The sequence below is a fragment of the Coloeus monedula genome, assembly GCF_965178545.1.
Source record: "Coloeus monedula genome assembly, chromosome: 4".
NCBI lineage: Eukaryota > Metazoa > Chordata > Aves > Passeriformes > Corvidae > Coloeus > Coloeus monedula.
Genome location: NC_138784.1, coordinates 35946007 through 35967204, shown reverse-complemented (window position 1 = coordinate 35967204; position 21198 = coordinate 35946007). Strand labels below are relative to the sequence as shown.

The following is a 21198-nucleotide window of genomic DNA, read 5'->3' as shown; positions in this document are numbered from 1 at the left end:
ATCTCTCTTGTTTAGTATTTTGAGTAGAAGAGTCTTGAGCTGGCTGGATTCTTAATTACCCTAATAAAATAAATGCTAAATGAGTTAAGATCAGTAGTAACAACAGTGCATCTTTAAATAATTGCTTAAATACAAGTAACTAATTAAATTCTAGTCATCTTTTTGCACTAAGCAGGTCTCACACCTTCTCCCACTGCATAAATTTTAAATGCAAATCTTTGGATTTGTACAAACACTATAGGAGACAGATTTTTACAGTAACAAATTAGACTTAGAGACTGCTAATGGCTGGCATGGGCCCTTGCCAGGGTGGTTGAAAGCATAAAATGCTGAAAGCTGCAGCATTTTTTTTTTTTCTAATCAAGCTGATAGACTTGAATTCATAAGCTAATACAATGTGTTTTTTTCCCTCAACTGGAAATACAAGGAATTTAAAGAGAGAGTGTATTTTCGTCTGTAAAATAATCTGTTGTCTGTCTTCAGCAAGGTGTTAGCAGAAAATGTTGTCAGTCTAAATATGTAGAAGACAATTGTGAGAATGCTCTGTCCAGAAGCAGAAAATTGCACACTCCTACCTACTTCTGTATTTACTGTTTATCCATGTTAGCAAAATCCATTCCAACATCTGAATTAAAATTTCAGTATAAAAGGCCAGTTGGGGTTTTAGTTCTGAGTTACTGGAGGATCCATTGTTTCAACAATAATGTTTGCAAGATTTTCATATTTCTATTACATTTTAATTATAACTCATCAAATCTTAACTGATTACTCCTGGGTTAGACTCAGAAGAATGTCACTGAAGGGTGTTTTAATTTAACAGAAACAGCATAACGTCTGTTTCTAATGTTTTAAAAGCCAATTTATATGGAAATTTTGCTCTAGAAGGAAGTCAATAGATATGTAGTTTTTTAACACCTCCTGTTAAAATTCAAAACTTGAATAGAAGCAGCACCAAAGCAATGCCATTTTTTCTTGTAGCAGTGTGATTGCATTTTCACAGCCTTTCATTTGTAGCCATTTTCTTCTGTTAAAATGAAGTTTTTGTTTGTCTTTTGTAGTCGAGCTATCAAGACAAACCAGGACCTTTTGCCTGAGACACCGTGGATCCATATCTTCTACAATGACTTTTGGGGGACTCTGCTTACTCACAGTGGGAGCCACAAGTCCTACAGACCTCTCTGCACACTTTCCTTCCGCATTAACCATGCACTTGGGGGAATGGACCCATGGGGCTACCACCTTGTAAACGTCCTCTTACATGCTGCAGTCACAGGCCTTTTCACAAACTTCTCCAGGATTCTGTTTGGCGATGGGTACTGGACCTTGATAGCGGGCCTGCTGTTTGCATCTCATCCCATCCACACGGAAGCCGTAGCGGGGATCGTAGGGAGGGCAGATATTGGAGCCTGCCTCTTCTTTCTGCTTTCCCTCATGTGTTACATGAAGCACTGCTCTACCAGAGGTTCCTCATCAAGTACTTGGGGCTGGATCTTGGGAGCAGGGCTGTGTGCAGGATGCAGCATGCTGTGGAAGGAGCAAGGAGTGACTGTTCTGGCCATTTCAGCCGTGTACGATATCTTTGTATTTCATCGACTGAAAATGCATCAGCTCATTTCTGCTTTATACAAGGTGAGTCTTCTTTGCTGTAAACTATTCGTGAAGCACCATTCACTGTTAAACAGGTGCTAAATGAGTTTTTGAGTACACAAAAATTCTTAGTAGTTTAGCCAACTCCCAGAAATAAGCACAGATGTTTAATGCTTAAAAGAACACTTCAAGAGCTTTAGTGTGGTCTTTTTACATTTTGTTTAAGCAGTGTACTATTAATGCTATTACTTGATGTTGGGGGTGGGTTTTTTCAATTACTTCCCTTACTTCTAGCATCTCCCTCATTCTGTTTACCACCAAGCACTGGATATCTGACTGCCTTTTGCAAAGAATTCATTCATGCTCTTATCCTCTTGTATCTTGCAAACTCAGCTTAGTTTGGTCAGGCATGCAAGTGTGGCAGCTGATATCATCAGCTTTGCTCCCTGAGGCAAAGATAAACCTCTTATTGTTCTAGTTTAACGGAGATGCATAGGACTTGGGTGCATGCCTTGGGCATGTATTTTTTTCTTCTCTTAGTAGGAGCTATGACTTGAATGTATTATTGCCTTAATAAAATAAGTATTTCCTATTTTTTAACTTCTTCCCCAAGAACGAACAAGTAAAATGAGCAAATAAATGAGTGCACCAAATCCCCTAGCTTCCCACTCACAAAACTGTGTGTATTTTAGTGGTACTCAGAAACCACAGTCAAAATCAAGAATCCTTTACAGCAGTTGGTGTACAAATGAGTAAGCTGAGTATATGTAATTTTCTTTTCAGTGAAATGGCTATCTTTCAGAAGAATACTGTCTTAACAAAAGGACAGTGTTTTCACATTTTTCAGTCAGACGTAGATTGCAAAAATGTATTTTGTTTCATTGCTTTTCTTATTTATCTCAAACATCTTGATTTGAAAATTCTGATTTCTCTTCCAAATGGATTGAAAAGAAATTGTAGTTTTTTGATAAAGCTGTGATGATTTCTGTTTGTACAGACTATAAAGCTGTAATATAAAAGGAGTAAAGTGGAGTAAATATAAAGTGAAGTAAAAAAGAAACAAAACACCAGTCACTGGTAGTTTCCTCTTAAACTGCTCTGAGGTGTTGACTTAGTTATTATGCTCTTTTCTGACAAAATGGAAAAGAAAAGAATAATTTCATATATATATACACACATACTCAGGTTTTTTTACTCATGTATAATGGAGTATGTAAGACCTCTGAATGTCAATAGCCATATACTGTATGGTACATTGTGCACCTAATGCGGAGCAGAAACAAACAGTAAACAGATTAAGTCGTTCTTTTGGTTTTTTTTTCCTTTAAAGTACATCTGTAACAGCAGGCTTTATACTGAAAGGTGCAAAAATGAGATTTTTTCAAGTGCTTTGAGAAGTTTAGTTAATAACTCAAATGTTAGCCTATCCTATGGAATTAAACAGTAGTAAAAACATTCATATGACAGAAAATTCTGAACATCCAGAAAGTTTTTATTATTCAACACTCATTGCTTAAACCCAAAATTTTTGCAGATGTTTCTGATGGACTTTTAATTGGGAAAAGTTCTCACCTTTTTCCTTCTTCTCCATGCCAGGCCCAGAGTAAAATTGGTCCAGAAGAGACCTAAGTGACACAGGTGAAATCCAAGCTTCCACATCCCAACTTTTTGAACACGAGATCTCTCTTCCTAGGTGTGGAGCTCAAAATTTGGATGCCTGGCTTGTGAGGTCTTTTTGCACTCAGCATCAGAGTTGTCTTGGACAGAAAGCCAGTGTCTTCGAAATTTATTTTTTCATCTGTAATGATGGAAGATTCTGTGTTTTGTCGATTGCAGACCTTTGTGGAGATTTGATTTTTGCTGGAGACAGTTTTACGGGGAGAGTTTACATTGAATGAAAACATGAATATTTTGATTAATTGGGCAGAAATGCATTTTTTTATTCACTAAATTACTAGGCTGCATGTTTCTTGCACATGTGTTCAGGCTGAGTGCTGCTGGCAATTAGAAAGAATTGTGTCCATGTACCTGTTCTGGAATTTGTTCTTTGTGTTTTCCCAGTGTAGTATTGGGAGAGGGCAACTTCAGGAGACAGGGGAAAGAAAGCACATCAAGAAAGTTGAGCAAAAAGTTATGGTCTTTTGTAGTGCGTTGGAGGGCAAAAGTGTAGAATGGAGCCAAAGAAGAAAGGTAAATAATTCAAAAGTTGGTTAGCTCAAGTCTGTACTATCTAAGTAAGTAGTAACTGAATGCTACTCCTTTCAACCCTTTAGGTTCTACCTAACCTTTAGCTCAGCCCTGTCCAGCTGAGCTGATATAGCTGTTTCCTAGGCTGTGCTGCAAACTGAAGTGAGAGGAAATGTGGGTAAAAACATAACCTTTAAACACCATACCCCTCACCCCAAATATCCCAGATACATCTTTTAGGAATCATTTTAAATCTGATTCGGTTCAGTTATATTCAGTCCTTGTGATTGCACTACAAATAGCCATACTGACAAACAGTGAGAGGAAAGGTGAAGTGTGGGCACAGAAACAAGGAATGGATAGAGACGGATTTGGGGGAGTGGCTGGTTAAGGACCTGGCCTGGTATGTTGCCAGACTATGGCTTTCAACTTCTATGACATTTTTCAGAATATACCACTGGGGAAACTGAGACATGATTATTTATGCTTCAAGAATAGTAAAACTACTGATTATCTTCAGGATGGTCAGTAAAGTATGAGCTGGCACAAACAACTTGACTAATGCTCCAGCTGATGGGCGGATATGGTACTGAGGGGGACAAGCCTATTTTTTTCCATTGTGTTCTTATCTTTGGGCCAAGTATCCAGTGATATAAAATGATGGCTACTATACAAGACCAGTTATCATGTGCATCCTGATTTGTCATATTGGGCACATGAAAACATCCCAGGGCAATTCGAGTAGACTGGCTGGACTTCTAAACAAGGTAGTTGCAAAACTGGACCACCAGCAGAGCAGATGAATGCTACCCCTTATTTAGAAGCTATTCTTAAGGCATCTTAAAAATTTATATTGTAGCCACTTACTAAACTACCCAGCTCTTTTCTGTCATCTGTGTATTGGTTATTCAGTAGAACTTGGCTGCTGATTTTTTTCTTTTGCCAAGTCTTGTATTCCCGTCTGCCTGTGATGCTCTCACTCTGGCTGGAAAAGTTGTTGTCTAGTCTGCATTTCATTTGGTTAGCTCTGTTTTATTCTGAGTGGATGACAAGAATGTATTCACTGTCTTTAAATTAGAAGACTTTGATGGAATTGTATTTATTGCAGTCATAAATGAGTTGCCTGAAATGAGAGTAATTCAAAAAGTGGTGTTCTACTGGGGCAAAGCATTCCTTATAGAAGTAAGTTACACTTCTGTTTTATTTTTCAGCATTCTAGACCTTGAGTCATTTCCAGTGCAAGTTGCATAGCAGGTATGCAGATTGAGTTGTTAGGTGTGATAGGGATCAGATGATTGTACCTGTCAGCAGCTGCACTTGTGCAAGTTAAACCACCAGAGGTGTAGGACTGGGAGGGGGGAACTTGATTGCAGGAGAGAGCTGTAATCAAGTTTGTTATTGTAGAAAATATGCAAATACAGAGGCTTAATTGTTTTGTACTTGCAATATTCAACTTGAGTGCAGAAGCATTAATCATCAGTCTTCTGTCAATTAATAGTGCAAAGCTAATACAGACCCTACTGTGCTGCTCTTTTTTCATCTTGTGAGTTTTTTAGGTTTTCTTTTGTTTGCCTGGTTGTTTTGGTGTTTTGTTGTTGTTTTTTTGTTTTTTTTTTTTTTTTTTAAGTGTGAATGTATCTGAATAACATTAGCTTTTAAAAAGATGGGGTAAATGCATTTAAATCTCATTTTTAATATAATGGTAATCAAAGTATTGCTCTGTGTCTTATGTATACAAACTGCCTTACAGAGATAACTAAACCAGATGTATGTTCTGCTAATGTTGCACTGCTACAATAGAGTAACATTTTACCAGATCAACATATTGTTAGTACAGGGGGTTTGTTATACTAAATTAAGGAAATGTATCTTTTCCTATCGCTTATTTGATTAACATCTCCCTCTGGGAAGTCTGTCTCACATGTGGAATTAGTTATTGGTGTCCATAGCTTAACATGAGCCATGAACTGGATTGCAGGATGCATTATCTAGCCTCCTGTGCTATTATCACAGTATTCATTTTGTAAAAGGCAATTTTATTGGAGGCCTATATTTTATTTAAGGTAATGATGAAAACCTGGGGCATCCATGGATGACATGGTCAACCACCAAACCAAGTTTTATAAAACTCTACTTTCTTTTATGGTCTTGGAACAGTCTTAGTTGTTGGTGATATGCTGCTGGTATTAGATAAAGCTGCTGATTTTTGAGAATACTCTAAACTTCAAGCAGGCCACTTTCTGCTTTCTTTAGTCTTTGAAGTTGCTACTTTTAGAACTATTGTGCTTTGAAAAGCAATGTCAAAATAAAATGCTGCTCTTGATTTAAATTTACAGTTTTATCCTTCTCTTCTGAGTAACTTGAAAGCCTTAGTAATGTAGTAGTCAGTGTTGCTTATTGTTCGTCTCTTCTCCGTTTGCAAGTTATGCTGTTTTGCAGTAGTGTTCCATCATTATTTAAAATCTAACTCAACGGTTTATTTTCTGCTCATTTCCCACCATCTAAGCAATTTTATTATGCTGAACTTACCCAGAGGTCTTGATATTTTGGCACAACTGATCAAAAACCTGTTATTTTGTAAGTTATTTCCCTTTTGGATGGGCATGGTCTGGTCTTGTCTCCATGTCTTTGAAGTATAGCATTTACAGTGTTTAGACTGTTAGGGCAGCAGCTACTCCCTTGCAGGACAGACTTCATCCTTGGAGTCAGATATTTAGTAAATATGCTTTTCATAGAGACTGCTTTTATTCCAGTTAAAAATAATAAATAACTTACAGCTTCAAAACATGACTTGACCTCTCATGGGTTCATTTTGTCTAACAAGAGCCACATATTCAAGTGCACTGAGCTGTTAAATATTGCATTTGTGGACTGGGTAACCTTTAGCATTTCAAGAACTATGGAAGAGATTGGGGGCTCCAGTGCCAGCTGGGGCCCCATTTATCCCTAGCATCTCTGATTCTGGAGTAGTCAGCTGGGGGTTAATATTCCTGTCAGCTTTAAGGCTGTACAAAATGCTGAAAACGGTGAGACGAATGTGCCTGCACATACATTGCTCATATTTGCAGATGAGCCAGCCTGATGCTTTTCTCTTCACTCTGCTGGATGGCAACAGCATGAGGCCTGTGTGGTCTTGGCCATCGCTCCCCCTCCCCCCAGCAGATATTTCCTAGACAAAAGAAGCTTTTTCCAATTTACTTCTCCCTTGACAATTTCAAGTAGCTAATACTGCTGTTTCCTGTAGTTCCCGTAGCTCCTTGCTGCTTTTCTGTTTGATCCTGAAATAAGAAAAGCAAGATTGGCCTCCGCTATCTTTTCAGAGATATTAATCTCCTGCAGGTCCCTGTGATGTTGGTGGAGCAGTACTGAATTGGACATCAATATGTATAAATAGCTGTTGTTTCCTGAAAATATTTTCATGGGGTGATTTAAACCACTGGCACAGATCACATGTGACAGAAATACAGCATCCTAAGGCAAATTTATCAATGTTGTATTTTTTTTTAAATGAGGAATCATAACCTGTCTTGCTGAAGTCACTGACACTGACATAATATAGATTATATTTTAATATTATATCTGTAATGTCTTTATTAGAATTGCCACTAAAATCCCCATTACTTTTATCTATTCACTTGAAGTCTACAGTAATATTTAGGAGCCTATATTTGAGAATGCCTCTGTAGAAGGATGAAAAAGGCAAAGTCTTCTTCTGTAAATGAGTAAGTAAATGAAAAAAAAGAGAGAAGGCTTTTCATATTTACAGGAATTATGGAGAACCTTCAATCTAACAGAGAGGTTAGTTTGCCAGAGAAGGGTTGTTACTGTCTTCAGTCTTGCATAAGATTTATACTGCATGGTAGCATACACAGTATACTGTGTTGTTCCATTCTTCCCTGTTGTGGTTTAACCTCATCTGGTACCTCAGCCCCGCACAGCTACTTGCTCACTCCCTCCCAGTGGGATGGGGAAGGGGAAAACTCAGACACTGAGGTAAAGGTAGTTTGATAGGTAAAGCAAAAGCTGTGTACGCAAATTAAGCAAAGAATTAATTCACTGGATCCCATGGGCAGGCAGGTGTTCAGCCACATCCAGGAGAGCAGGGCTCTATCATGCACTGCAGTTACTTGAGAAGACAAACACCATCACTCCGGATATCTGCCCATCTGCTTCTTCCCTCAGCTTTATCTGCTGAGCATGATGCCATATGTCTGAAATATCCCTATGGTCAGCTGTCCTGGCTGTGTCCCCTCCCAGCTCCTTGTGCAGCCCCAGCCCCCTTGCTGGTGGGGCAGTGTGAGGGGCAGAAAAAGCCCTGACTCTGTGTGAGCACTGCTCAGTGATAGCTAAAACATCCCTGGGACATCAACAGTTTCCAGCACAAATCCAAAACTCAGCACCATTCTAACTACTATGAAGAAAATTAACTCTATCCTAGACAAAACCAGCACATTGTCCCTGGCTTAAAAAGGATATCTTTAAGGGGCACAAGGTAAGAAAGTTCTAAAAGGCTTTGCATAGTTTTTGTTAGCACTTACTTTTCATTCTGAGGTACATGCCAATTACTGACATCAAGAACAGCATGACTTTTTCACTGTGGTTTTTAATTACAGGGTATTGGGGGCCTTGCTGCTTTCCACTCTACAAAACCTTTGCAAATAATATCAATCAGAAAATGTTAGTCTCCTAATTTTTAATGTTTTTAAAAAATTTAAGGAATCAATTGAAAGCACCAAGCTTATCGTAGTGACTAGCAACTGTTCAGAGTATTAGGCATATTTACAGATGTAGGTTTTTTTTCATCTTAGTGATTAGTTAGCTTCCTAATTAAAGGGATTCTGTAAAACTGTTTTTCCAGAAGCTGACAATTTTCCTGTTTAAAATACAAGTATTAAAGAACAGTTAAATTTCATGCTTTTTGGTAGGGTTAGTCGATGTTTAATACTTAAATGTATTTTATGCTGAGATAGGGGGACTTGGGTACCTGCAAACTCTGTAGGATAAGAAATATATGCAGCTTTGGCCAATCTTCAGTTTTCCGTTTCTCCACTAGCTAGAAAGCCATGTTCCTTTCCCCTCTGGCTCTGCTTCTCCCATGGGTGGGTATTGGCCACAAAATGGGAAAAACAGTGCTAAAGCTCAGTGGTATTAATGAGTTAAACATTTCCTGGTGTAATTCCTTTTTGTGCAGATTTGCCTCAGAAATTATGCCTTTCTGCCTAAACCTGGTTTAGTGCCGTGGCTAAAATGCATGCATTCATGGTTTTACTCATCAAGTATGGATTGTGCTTGTTAAATGCCACACAGAAAGTTTATACCTGTGCCTCTGTGTTCAATCATAAGTACTTTACATTAGCCTCCTAATGTCATGTTTAGACACCTAAATGTCCTGGTTTGATGAAGTGCTGAATGCTTGTAGCTCCTGGTGAGCTTTACCTAATGAACCCATTGTACTTGGTCAATCACAGCTAAACAGCAAGCTAAACCTCTTGCTCCCAGAAGTCATGGCATACCATAATAGTGTCAGAAGAGGGAAAACCTGGAAGTATGTCCTCAGTCAGAATCAAATAGATTAGGGAGCAGGTGCAGCTTCTGGATGCTCCGAGTTCTGGCTCCCAGCAGTTTGTTACAGCACCTTTGGGAAAGATAAGGCTACCGAGTGTGAAGGTCAGGCTCCTGATCTTTTGAGCATCTTAACTGTGATCATCTAAGCTTCAGCACTGTAGTCCTCCGACAGCATTGCCCGAGTCTAGTTGATAGAGCTGCATTCTCAGTTGTGTTCCTAGAGTCCTACCTAACAGAGAGCAGTTCCTGGTACATGAGCATGAGCTCTGATTCCAGACCTGGGAGAACTTGTTTTGAAGGAGTGGAAACATACACAAACCGTGAGCCACAAGGGAGACTTTTTTTTTATATTTGGTTTAATTTTGAATTTTCTGGCTTATGCTCAGTTTTATTTAAATTGTAATGATTTAATGATTACGTACACAATTTTCCTAAGTGAGTGGTTCTAAATATTAACCTATGTAGACAGTTACAATATTAAAAAGGGGGTAAGTACAAGTGTATGAGATTTACAGTGGAAACAGCAGCCAGTTTGATAGAAGACAGCAAATACTTCTGGCATATTTACGTAGGAATTGAACAATATTTTGTACCTATTGCATGTATTTCTTTTTCCAGCTGCAATATAGATTAGGTATGGGGAGGGAAGGAACCCATGCTTACAATTTTGTAGCTGTCTTTATGGGTCAGTTATTACGAGGTGAATTTCTAGCCTCACTAACCTTGAATGTCACTTAGAAAAGAAAAGAATCTCTTGATGCTGTGGATGGTCCTCACTGGGAGAAAAGGAAAAGAAAATATGTTTTATTCCAGAGTTTCTAGGAAACTAATTGAAAATGTGCATGCAGAAATTATGTTAAAATTATCCAGAAGCTTTTGGGGGAAGGGAGAGAGAATTTTTGTACTTGGCTTTTAAATGCCAGGTAGAACATATGTACTTTTTTATGATCAGAATGGTAAGACTTACATACACAGATTGTTTTTAAGGCTGTAGATTTGATTAGGTTGTGCAAAAGTCAGAGCTTCTGTGACATTTAATCACCAAAATCTTGTTTTTCTCCTTGACAATAAAATATGGAAATAAATTCCCATAGCAACAAAGTCTTAAAGTTAGTGTAGGGACATATTGAGTTAATAAAGGCAATGAGGGAGCAAGGGAAAAGAGAGGGTAGAATAGTATTGAGTCTCCTTAAATTCTTCCTCTCCCAGAAAACAGGACTGTGGGGGTTATGGATAAATTTTTTGCATGTTTTAGTCTGCATGTTTTAAAAGTATCCTGGGCAGCTTGTACTGCTGTAGAGTACAATGAAGGTTGCATCAACAGCCGTGTTCATTTAGTAGGGATTGTGAGATTATGGTTTATTCTTAAAATATGTGTTTATTATATTTCTATCTCTATACTTGGAAACTTTTCTCCTTAAAGCATTATTAGAAGTAGCAAAACATCACCACAAAATAGCTCTCATAAGTTTTAAAATGGAAGAAATGACAATTTCTTTAACTTTAACTCTTGCTTCTTTGGACCGCTTTATGTATAGCGTTCTTGGCTGTTTGTAGTTTGAAATCTGTGGAAAGTCAATATTAGCAATCTCGTAGAGTGATTTTTCTTTCTTTGTTTGTTTAAACAATTACATTTTTTGGGGGAAAAAGCAGAATTAAGATATGTTTATATTTTAATTATTGTTTTGATAGCTGTGTGTTGATATATTTTGAAGATGTGGTTTCTAAATGCATCTTTGATAGATTTAAAAACAGTGCTTTTTTAAATTTTTGGACTAGAAAATTGTTTGCACTCTGACATGAGCACTATATCTATGGTACTATATTAACTCAGGATCCTGTCAAATAACCATTTCTGCCTTGGCACTGCCCTGCTCATGGTATGGCATGTTGTCAGCAATCTTGATTGCACAGTGGCGAAAAAGGTCGATGTGTCCTTGTGCTCTCAGGTTGGTCTCCAAGGCTGTGAAATACCCAGATGGTGCCTCTGTGCTCTGCTAATCACCCCAGGCATCATCAGGTGAAATACTGAAGATGCAGGTGTCAGTGTAGCTTCTTCACTATTATCTGCCTTACTCATGTTTGTGGCTGCAAATCTACATCCAGTAAGGAGGGGATATGTCTGTGTAACAGCTACATGGCATAGATATCTCCTTCAGTTATAGCCTGGTTTTCTACTGGAAATGAATTCAGTCTGAGACCTAAACCTTACTCTGAAACAACAGAGATTTATTAGTAGGTTTATTAATGAAGACAGTGCTCTTTGACTTAGTCCTTATTGCTTGGTGTTTTTAGATTCAGGTATATACCAATCCTAATTAAAATGTTTGGTTTTCTCCCTGTGATATTTAGAATGAAAGAATTTCATTGCCTGCTTAAGTCCAACTCGTTGGACTATCTGCTGAAATTATAAGGAAAAAAGGGAGAAATTAGTAAAGGTGGAAAAAAAAAGGCATTGATTTGAAAGTCAAGCATATGAAAATTTGGGAACCTATACAGGTCAAATATCTCTATTAATCAGCAGAATTGTTCTTATCAGCCAGATGATGTAGCTCCTTTCCTCTGTTCTTATTGTATGCAGTGTTTGTACTTTTTCTTGTAAGTTTTGGCAAAGTAATGAAAAGTGAAATTTTATAAAATCTGACTTGATATGTGACCTTCCATTCCAGGGCATTGGTGGTTAGCAACCAACGTACTGCCTCAGTGGGGTAATAAATTCATGTTTTAATACAGTTATTTGTTTTGCTTGTAGTGTAGCAGACAGCTTCAAACCCTCAGGGGGAGCTTATAAGTCCGTCTGTCAGATGCTCTGCTTTGCTATTTTATCCTCTGGGCATGGTTACAGTATTTTGATTAAATGTTATATTACTGTGATACACAAATAATTTAAAATGCTAATATTTTTTATAAAAAAAGGTATTTAAAAGAACCCCAAATGTACTTGTCTGAAAATGCAGGCTTAACCTTTTCATGAGTCCCAAAGCTGTGCTGCTTCACATCAACAGACTACTTCTAAGCCTGTCAACATGAAGAGGTGCAGCAAAATGGCTCCAAAATTTTCTAACTAGAACTACTAGAAGTCTTTTTTAAGGAAGCTAAATTTTCTGTGCATTAAAGGAAATAAGTAATTTTTTGCCCATTTTTTCCCCTGTTGATACTGTCAGTAGCTCTGGAAATTTAACTTTATCATGTTTCCTATATATAGTTTTTTTGGTAAGCTGATATATTCCATCATTAGCTGTCTGATACAGCCAATTGTGAATTGCAGAAATACAAACTCCTCTTGAAAGCCTACTTAGGTGTAAGTGCCCTGACAGTGGGGGGGCCACCTGTGTCCTGGGGGGCATCAGGCACAGCATCACCAGCCAGGCAAGGGAGGGGATTGTCCCGCTCTGCTCTGCACTGGGGCAGCCTCACCTTGAGTGCTGGGGGCAGTTTTGGGTGCCACAATATAAAAAAGATCTTAAACTGTTAGAGAGAGCATCCAAAGGATGGCAACAAAGATGATGAAGAGCCTTGGGTGAAGCCGTATGAGGAGTGGCTGAGGTCACTTGGTCTGTTCAGCCTGGAGGAGACTGAGGGGAGACCTCACTGCAGTCTAGAACTTCCTCATGAGGGGAAAAGGAGGGGCAGGCACTGATCTCTTCTGTGTTGCCCAGTGACAGGACCTGAGGGAATGGCCTGAAGTTGTGTTGTGGAGATTTATGTTCGGTATTGGGAAAATGTTCTTCACCCAGAGGGTGGTTGGGCACTGGAGCAGGCTACCCCGGGAAGTGGTCATAGCACCAAGCCTGACAGAGTTCAAGAAGACTTTAGACAATAGGCATATGGTGTGACTCTTGAGGATGATTCTGTGCAGGGCTAAGAGGTGATCTTGATGCTTGTGAGTCCCTTCCAACCCAGTACATTCTGTGGTTCTGTATATTGTTCTTTTACTAGAACACAGGATCTGAAAAGGGTGCTTTTTTGGGGGGGTTTGACATACTACATTCAACCCCTGTGCCTCTTGGCACCTTGCACATCTGCTGCAATTTTTATGCTGCCAAATGTTTCTTTAATAGGTGCACTGTTGTGCTCAAATACACATTTGGAACTGGAAGGGGGGACCTAATTTTAATGATGTGCAATTTCAAAGTGGCTTTAAGAAATCAGAGTGATTTGCTTCTGAGAAATTGTAATCTAAAACTAATGATCACAGATGTTCACTCAGGTATAAGAAATAATTACCATACCTAAAGTCAGGATACAGCTTTGCCCTTCCTATCTTCCACTTAATGTTTCAAAGTATTGCTAAGTTATGCTATTAGCTGTTACTTCAGAAGACTGCCCTTGGGATTGCATTAAAGAGGGTTTTATATGCAACCTTTTAGGAGCTACTACCAAAAGTTGATCAGAAATATGGATATGAGAATTTGTTTGAAGAAAGTGCTAGTTAATGCAGGGGATTTGTTTGAAAAAAGGACAATTGTGTAAAGAAATTTTGGGTGGTGGTGTTGCAAAATACAAACCAGATGTTAGAAGAGGAATAATTTGAAGTTGCCCATTATGAAAGTATGTCCTGCCATATCTTCCTAAAAATAAGGATCAGTGAATTCAACCTGAATGTCTGTTTGCTGTCGTAGGAGAGAAACTGTCATTGAAATAGATTCTGTGCGCTGTGTCATTCTGCAATAATGCAAGAATGAAGTTATTTCTTGGTATATAACATTTTAATATTTTAAAGCCAAAACTTGTTTCCAGAATTTTCTCCACATGAGATAATTATGGGTAAAAAAAAATTAGAAACCAGACAAAAGCAGCATAAATTTGTGGGCTAGATGGTTTTATTTTTTTTTTAATAAGGGAAGTCAGAAAACAAAATATGCAAGTTTAGTGTGATGATGACAGAGTTGACTGTTAATTTATAAATAATTGAATAATATAAATATAATGCTTGAAAGGAGTTTTTTTTCATGTTCTCTGGCAAGGAATGAACCTTTTTTTACCAGGCTGTGGGAATTTTCCTTCAAGTTAAGAGGGAAGTCTTTTATATAGTGTGAACAAAGCCAGATTGGAAAGGCTTTGTTATCAGGAGGAAAAAAAATAGATAAATTGTGGAAGTGGAATGTGTTCCTAATTCACAGTCTGATATCTTAAGATCTTGTCTTTACCTTCATGCTTTGTCAGAAGAAACATGTCCTATAAAAATGTAAATATTAAAGAAAGAGAGGTGAAAATCCAACTTAGCTGTAGAAGCTTATTGGCAAGACATGTCAGTCAGGACTGTGCCATAAACATACAACAGATCAGGCCAAGACATGAACTAGACTTTTATTTAACTAGTTTCTGCAAAATAGCCCTTTGCTTTAGAAGAACAATGTCATACAGACCAAACCTAAACATAATTAATTTATACGTGCCAAGACTGTAAATTTGCCATAGAAGGCTTTCTTTCAGGAAAGACAAAACCCAGTTGCTCTCATGTTAGCTCTGTACTGTCCCATGGACCCATTTCTTTATTCTTGTTTTAGTGTGGTCAATGATAACCTAAAGGCAAAATGTTTAAAGTCTTATCTAAAGATATAATCTTTAAAATCCCAGCAAGGAAATGAAGTAGGAAAAAATTGCTGAACCTGAAAGACCTGGTAATTGCCCACATCTCTCTATCAACTATGTGAAAAGTTACTTTGTCAGTGAGATTGAATGGTGTGTATGTTGCTCTCTAGGTCTAGCAGAGTTTCTTATTAGAAAGAAGGATTTAAAAATGTGTATTTGACCAATCTTACTTTATACTGTCAACTGTTATTTAGGGAAATGTTAACAACTGATTAGAATGCCTAGACAAATGAGTGACAGCAGATTTTTTTGAGTTCGTGGGATAAGTTGAAGAGTTTACAGCATATTTTAATGTTTTATTGTGTATCTCTGGGTATTACTAACCTCTTAGAAAGTTATGCTGTCATGTCTCTCTCCTGTCAAGTAAACCATAAAAATATGTGTGGAGCACCAGGAGGTCCTCCAGCTATCAATCCCAAAAGGGAAAATACCATCCCTCAAAATTAGTGAATGTTATGATACATTTTTACAGAAAGCTGAAGTCCCCTGCCTTCTGTTTTATGAACTACGTTTAGTATGATACTACTTAAAACTAAACTTGCCAGTCTGAAGGTAGCATCATTAATGAAAGTTGATCAGTCACTATATTTATAATGCAGTCTTCAGACCCCAGGGTACTTCTCAATTAGTAAGCAACAGTAAAGCTTGTTGAGATTGGCATCACTGAGGTAGCTTAAGAAAAACTCAGTGAGGAAAAAATAAGCTGACAGTTCTAGTACCTAATCCTAAGTGCACATGACTGCTGGTAGCACATTTCAGGCATGAACCAGATAAGTACCATCCTGGCAGCTCAGCACTGTAAGGAGTACCAGGATGTCTGTCACAATCATTGGGGGCTCCAGAAGTCAAGGGAATGGACTGGTTCAGCAGTGTAATTCCTTGTGTGGAGGGGGCAAGGGACAACACATTTTGGAACTTGTTTCTAAGAACCAAAGACCTGATGCCAAATACTGGAAGCGGATAATTTGTTATGAATCAGAGAAATCAAAATATATTAAACCCCATGTCTGGCAAATACAGGTGATTAGTATAACTGTGTTTTCTTCCGAGTGTCTTCCTTTTCTAATTCTTCCAAGTTCTATTTTGTACTCTAGAAGGAATTTAATTTCAAAACTCTTCCTGATAAAACTTGAAACTTGGCATTTTTAGGCATCTCAGTGTTAACATCTCCCTACCTATTCAACAAAATAACATTTTTAGTACTTTCCTTCCAGTACCCTCTTAAAGTGGCCTCGACAAACAGATGTTAGTTCTAAACTTACTTCTAGAATTTATAGCCTAGCTATAAATGTTGTTTAGGTCAAAATTTAGTACAGAGCATAAAGTGACCGGTATTCCTGAACTATAGATAAAACTTGCTAATTTTCTATCTCACAGAAGATCTTTAGCAAGTTAGCAATCTCTGGATGGTGTTGTCTCAGAAACTAGTTTTAGTATAAGCTTACTCTAAAAGACACAGGTGGCATTAATATGCTTGGAATTTCTGTCCACCTTTCTACTTATTTACTTTAGTATCCATCAGTCAAGGAGAATCCAATTTGACGGAGGAACAATGTTCTCAAAGGTGAAGAAGCATTTAAAAGCTTTGTTAAAATTGTAATAGAGAAGAGACAAGTTTCCCTGAGAGAAAAGTATTTCAGGAGCACTTTTTTAGATACTGAAAATCCAAGCAGCAGCAACACATTCTGAGTTCTGTATCAGGCATGAAGTCTCTTGCCATGGTATGTGCATTCAGGGGAACACAGGCTTCATTAATGCTAATATTTGCAAACTAATCTTGGGTAGATGGCTTACAATTTTTTTGTGTTTGTTTCTTTCACACTCCTCCAGAAATACATAAGCTTTATGCCGATACATATTCCTACTCCCCAAAGGCAGAAGTAGGTAGAAGTAGGGAGGTATTCTGTTGGAACATCTGAATTGAAAATAAAATTTTCTTTCAGTCCTCATCACTGATACACAAAACCTTTCTCATTCAAAATATTCAGAAACAAATAACATAATAGGATTTGTCAGAAGGTGTGTTTTCAGTTTGACTTTTTTTTTAATTTTTAAAGGCAGTGCTCAAAACCAATTGCTACAAAACTAATTCTCTTGATATAGACCTGTGCTGACTATGACCCAAGCTATGTTATATTCTCTTATAATTTTGCTTTCTCTTGCTTTTGCATGGGAATTCGAAACCAATAGTCAGTGTACAGTTTTGGGGAAAGTTTGAATCCTATGCATGTACTTGAAAGTTCATTTTACTACAGTATGAGGAGAAATGCTCATCAATTAGCTGAAAGATTCTCCAGTTTGTGGCCAAAGTTTTAAATAGTTGCAGTAGCTATTAAAAATGTTCTTTAGGTTTTCTAGTACATATGAATCACTGTCAAGGAGTGATACTTAATCTTTTGTTTGACACAGAGTCACTTAATCCTTTGGTTTTGCCAGTCTGCTTAAAAATGTTACCAAGATGATAATTAGCAATTGTTTTTCCCCTCTTTTGTCCTTTCTTTGGAATGTTTAAGACAGAATATTCTCTGTGGTTACTTGATCAAAGTTCTCAATCCCTTACAGATTTTCTAAAGCTACTTCAGAGCTTTCACAGAAAGAAAATTTGTTTCTTTTTGCTTTAAAAATAAAACAATTGGCTGTAGTTGCAGGAAATGTTTCTTGAAAACGGTTAATGACAGTTTTTTAAATGCTTTAATATTTAAAAAAATACAGATTTCATTTTGCTTTGTTTTCTTAATAGTTATAGATGCTTTTGTCAGTTCTAGAAAATGTGACGAGGAAAGGGCAAAATAATGTGACTACTATCCTTGCAGCTGGTTATCAAAGAAATTTACCCAAAAAATGAATGCTTATCGTAACAGGAAGTGCTTCAAACTGTAGATTTTTCCCCTGAGGAATCTGACAATATTTGCATTCTCCCCTCTCTGCTTTAGTATCTCTGTTAAAATACTTTCCATGTGCTGTGTTTACCAACATGTATTAAACTGCTGTGGCAAGATGAGAAGGATTTTTAAGAATGTCAGGTTCTGTCAGCTTCTACCATTGACCCATTATTACCCTAGACAACTCCATTATTCTGTCTAGATTCTTCTTCTGTGGATTAGGAATAATAGTAGTAGACTGTTTCCATGATTTCCACAAGTAGTTATCCTCTAAAAAGCTCAATTTCTATAGGCTGGTTTGCTGTAAGTTTATTGATACATTTTTGGAAGTAGTGCAGTTAAACAGCTCACGAGAATTCAAGGTGAGAAATAGAAAGGAATGGGATTGTCTGTAAATGGCATTGGTGGTGTAAATTCCTCTTCCTTGAAGGATGTACTCTATTTGGTTTCAGGTTTCAAGTATGAATGGAGTCCTTTTATAAAGTTTGTAAGAGACCAGCAATTTTAGAAGACATCTCTTCTGTCTGTGAGATTCCTTTACTGAGAAAATTTCCAAACAGGACTTAGAAAAAAAATATATGGAATATTTGGTCTTAAAATTTTGAAGATTAATTTGTGTGAAGAAAAGGCCTGGTGTTGGAAGAATTTCAGAAGATGATAGTTTTATCTAGTGGTAAAATTTTCAATTTTTAATTTTACACTCTAAATTTAACTCCATTATAAGAGTTGTTTAGTAACTTTTCTCATCTACCTCTCTTTCAGACTGCATTAAGCCTTCATTCCTTCAAGTGGTAGATCTTCCCCTTCCTTTATGTAGGTTAATTTTATCAGACTCCAATCAGTTTTTTCAAATTGTATAATTTACAATAATCATGCAGAAAGCAGTTTAAAGACTGGAAATACCTTAGTCTTTAGAGAAATGTGATTTGCATATATATCTCATAGTTTTTGGAGGAAATATCTGTGCTGTTCAGTGGTAAGTTTCTACATTCATGCTTTATCTGCTGCACTGGCCACCATAGCGTTATGAAAACCTATTCTATCTCCATACTTCTGTCAACAGGTCTTGCAGTTACTCCTCAACGGTTCACTCTTTGCTGCAGCTAAATTAGTTTGGCACAACAGAGGTTTTCTCCTAAAGAGGTGGTTGTTTCCCACCTGTACAGGCTTCCTTGCTGGTCTGCAAGTCTGGGGCCTCATGAGGGCCATGTTTGCCTACTATGCCAGATGTGCAATCCATTAGGAACTTTCACTGCAACACTTCACACATACTTAACAAAAGATTTCTATAAAATAGCATGACTGTTGGCCACCTGGGACAAGGCAAAAATCCAAGGAGGTGCCCAAAGCAAAAGGTCAGATTCCACAAATTTGCCCAGTGCCTCCCCTGCTGCTTCCCTCCTCCTGCTCTCTGTATGAGTGCTGCACCTGATAAAGTACCACCCAGCATTTCCCAGCAGGCTCATGAATCCTGAAAACCTATCAGGATACGACTGACAACTTGATGGAAGTGCCTCAGCTCAGCCATGATGGCCAAACCAGGCAGAATTCCCATTAGACATATTTATCTAGGAATTAATACAATTACTTTAATCCTCTGGACAAGTTGTCTATCTCATAGGTCAACAGAGAAGAAGGTTCTTTGAGAATGTCGGTTTTGGCAATGGAGTTAACACATACTGATTGTTTTCAATCATTGTGGACAAATGGTGTGGGGTCAGATGATCACTTTCTAAATAATTTCTGGTATTTGTTAGTCTTCAGGTTTTCACACAAGGCTGTGTTTAACGTGTACAAAGTGCTTGTTATATGATGTAGAAAAAAATGTCTACCACTGCTTTAAGTTACTCATGAAAGTATTTCCTCGATAGTAGGGTCTTATGATAAATTTTTGGAAGACAGCAACATTTTGTACAAGCTCTTTTTAGTTGCCCAGTAGCTGTACAAAGTAGGATCCAAGATGGAAACTTTTCACTTCAGATAACATAAAGACGATTAGCCAACCAAAAATATCTCGAAGCAGCTTCCTTCATTCTTCATTTGTTTATCCACCCCAAAAGCTAAGGTTGGATTTCTCAAAGTTGTTTTAACCCTCTTTAGACTCTGCTGGAAACTTTCAGGTTTATTGCTAAGCAGTTAATGTTAATCAAACAATGAAGGTTGTTAATTCACAGAAGGAGATCAGTTTGTGTAAGCTGATGGTTGCTGTCAGTTGGAAACTGTCATGGTCAGCTAAAGAACAGTTGTTTTATTCAGCCAAATAAAGTTACAATTGCAGTGTTAAAAACACCAAACCCACCAAAAAACCCCAAATCAATGAAACAAATTGTAGTCTCTTTAGGTGTTGTGGAGCTTGTCTGTATGCCTAGCAGAATGGGAGAGCTCTTAAGTAATTATTCTAGCAGCTCAACCAGCCAAGTCCCTGCCAAGTCATTGTATGTGTGCTCTCTCTGCCTTCAGTATCTGAAATTGTTCTTCAGTCTAAAATAGTGCAGTCTATCAAAAATGTCACTGTGCCGAACACCTCATCTTTAGTCCACTTACGAGCTCCTTGTTTTTTCAGGGAGAATTGTTTCATTGTTACACAGATGCCCTTCAAAGCACCTTCTGCCTTGTCATGCTTTCTGCTGCCCTGTTCTGCTCTTCCCTTACTCCTTACCAATCTGCAGACACAAGAGCTGTCCCAGCTGGGTGCTAAAGAGGGAGTTTCAGTTGGGACAGCTGGTGGGAAGGATGAGGAGAGAAGAGGGGTGTGTATTGCACTGAGAATCAAGGTGGGCAGGGGAGGAAGAGCTGGGGCTGACATGTGACGGTGGGGGGAAAAGAGCAATTTGCTGGAGCAAGCTTTTAGATGCTGCTTTTGCTCAACTGGAGGAAACACAACGGGTCTCAGGAGCAAATTCCTGTACTTTGCCTTAATCCCATTTACATTTTGTTCAGTGACATTTCTTGTTTTTCTGGATATCCTTCCTGAAAAATTTTGCAATGCTCTTTGAGAAACCTGTTAAACTACTGGTAAAAAGTTTTGCTAGGTATGTGAAGGGAAATTAATTAAAATACTACCAAAAAAAAAAGAACATAGGATTAAGCCTTACTTTATTGAAGATTGTCTAGTAATTACATTTGATCTTGGTACAATGATCCCCAACCTTGTACTTGGTGCTTTTGCAACTTGCAACTTCTTGGTGGGTTTTTTTGTTAGTTTGTTTTTCACTTCACTAACAGAATTTGGAACTGCTGATGTTTTTTTTTCCCTGAGCATATTCATTTTGCATCCTTTCACAGTCTGAAATCCAAAATGCAGTTACTGTGCAGAGGAAACCAAGCATATTTTGGTTATAGATTTTATTTTTTTCTGAGGTTTTCAGTGGCATAATTTACC

At 37.8% G+C, this 21198-nt stretch overlaps 1 protein-coding gene across 2 annotated transcripts in view; it reads left to right on the top strand.

The window, feature by feature from the left end:
• TMTC2 (transmembrane O-mannosyltransferase targeting cadherins 2) overlaps positions 1 to 21198 on the top strand; it is a 236895-nt gene that overhangs the window by 100498 nt on the left and 115199 nt on the right. For both annotated transcript variants that reach the window (XM_082280656.1, XM_082280657.1), the window contains exon 2: positions 1059 to 1629. In XM_082280656.1, the coding sequence (XP_082136782.1) occupies positions 1059 to 1629 (571 nt within the window). The remainder of the gene's footprint in view (positions 1 to 1058; positions 1630 to 21198) is intronic.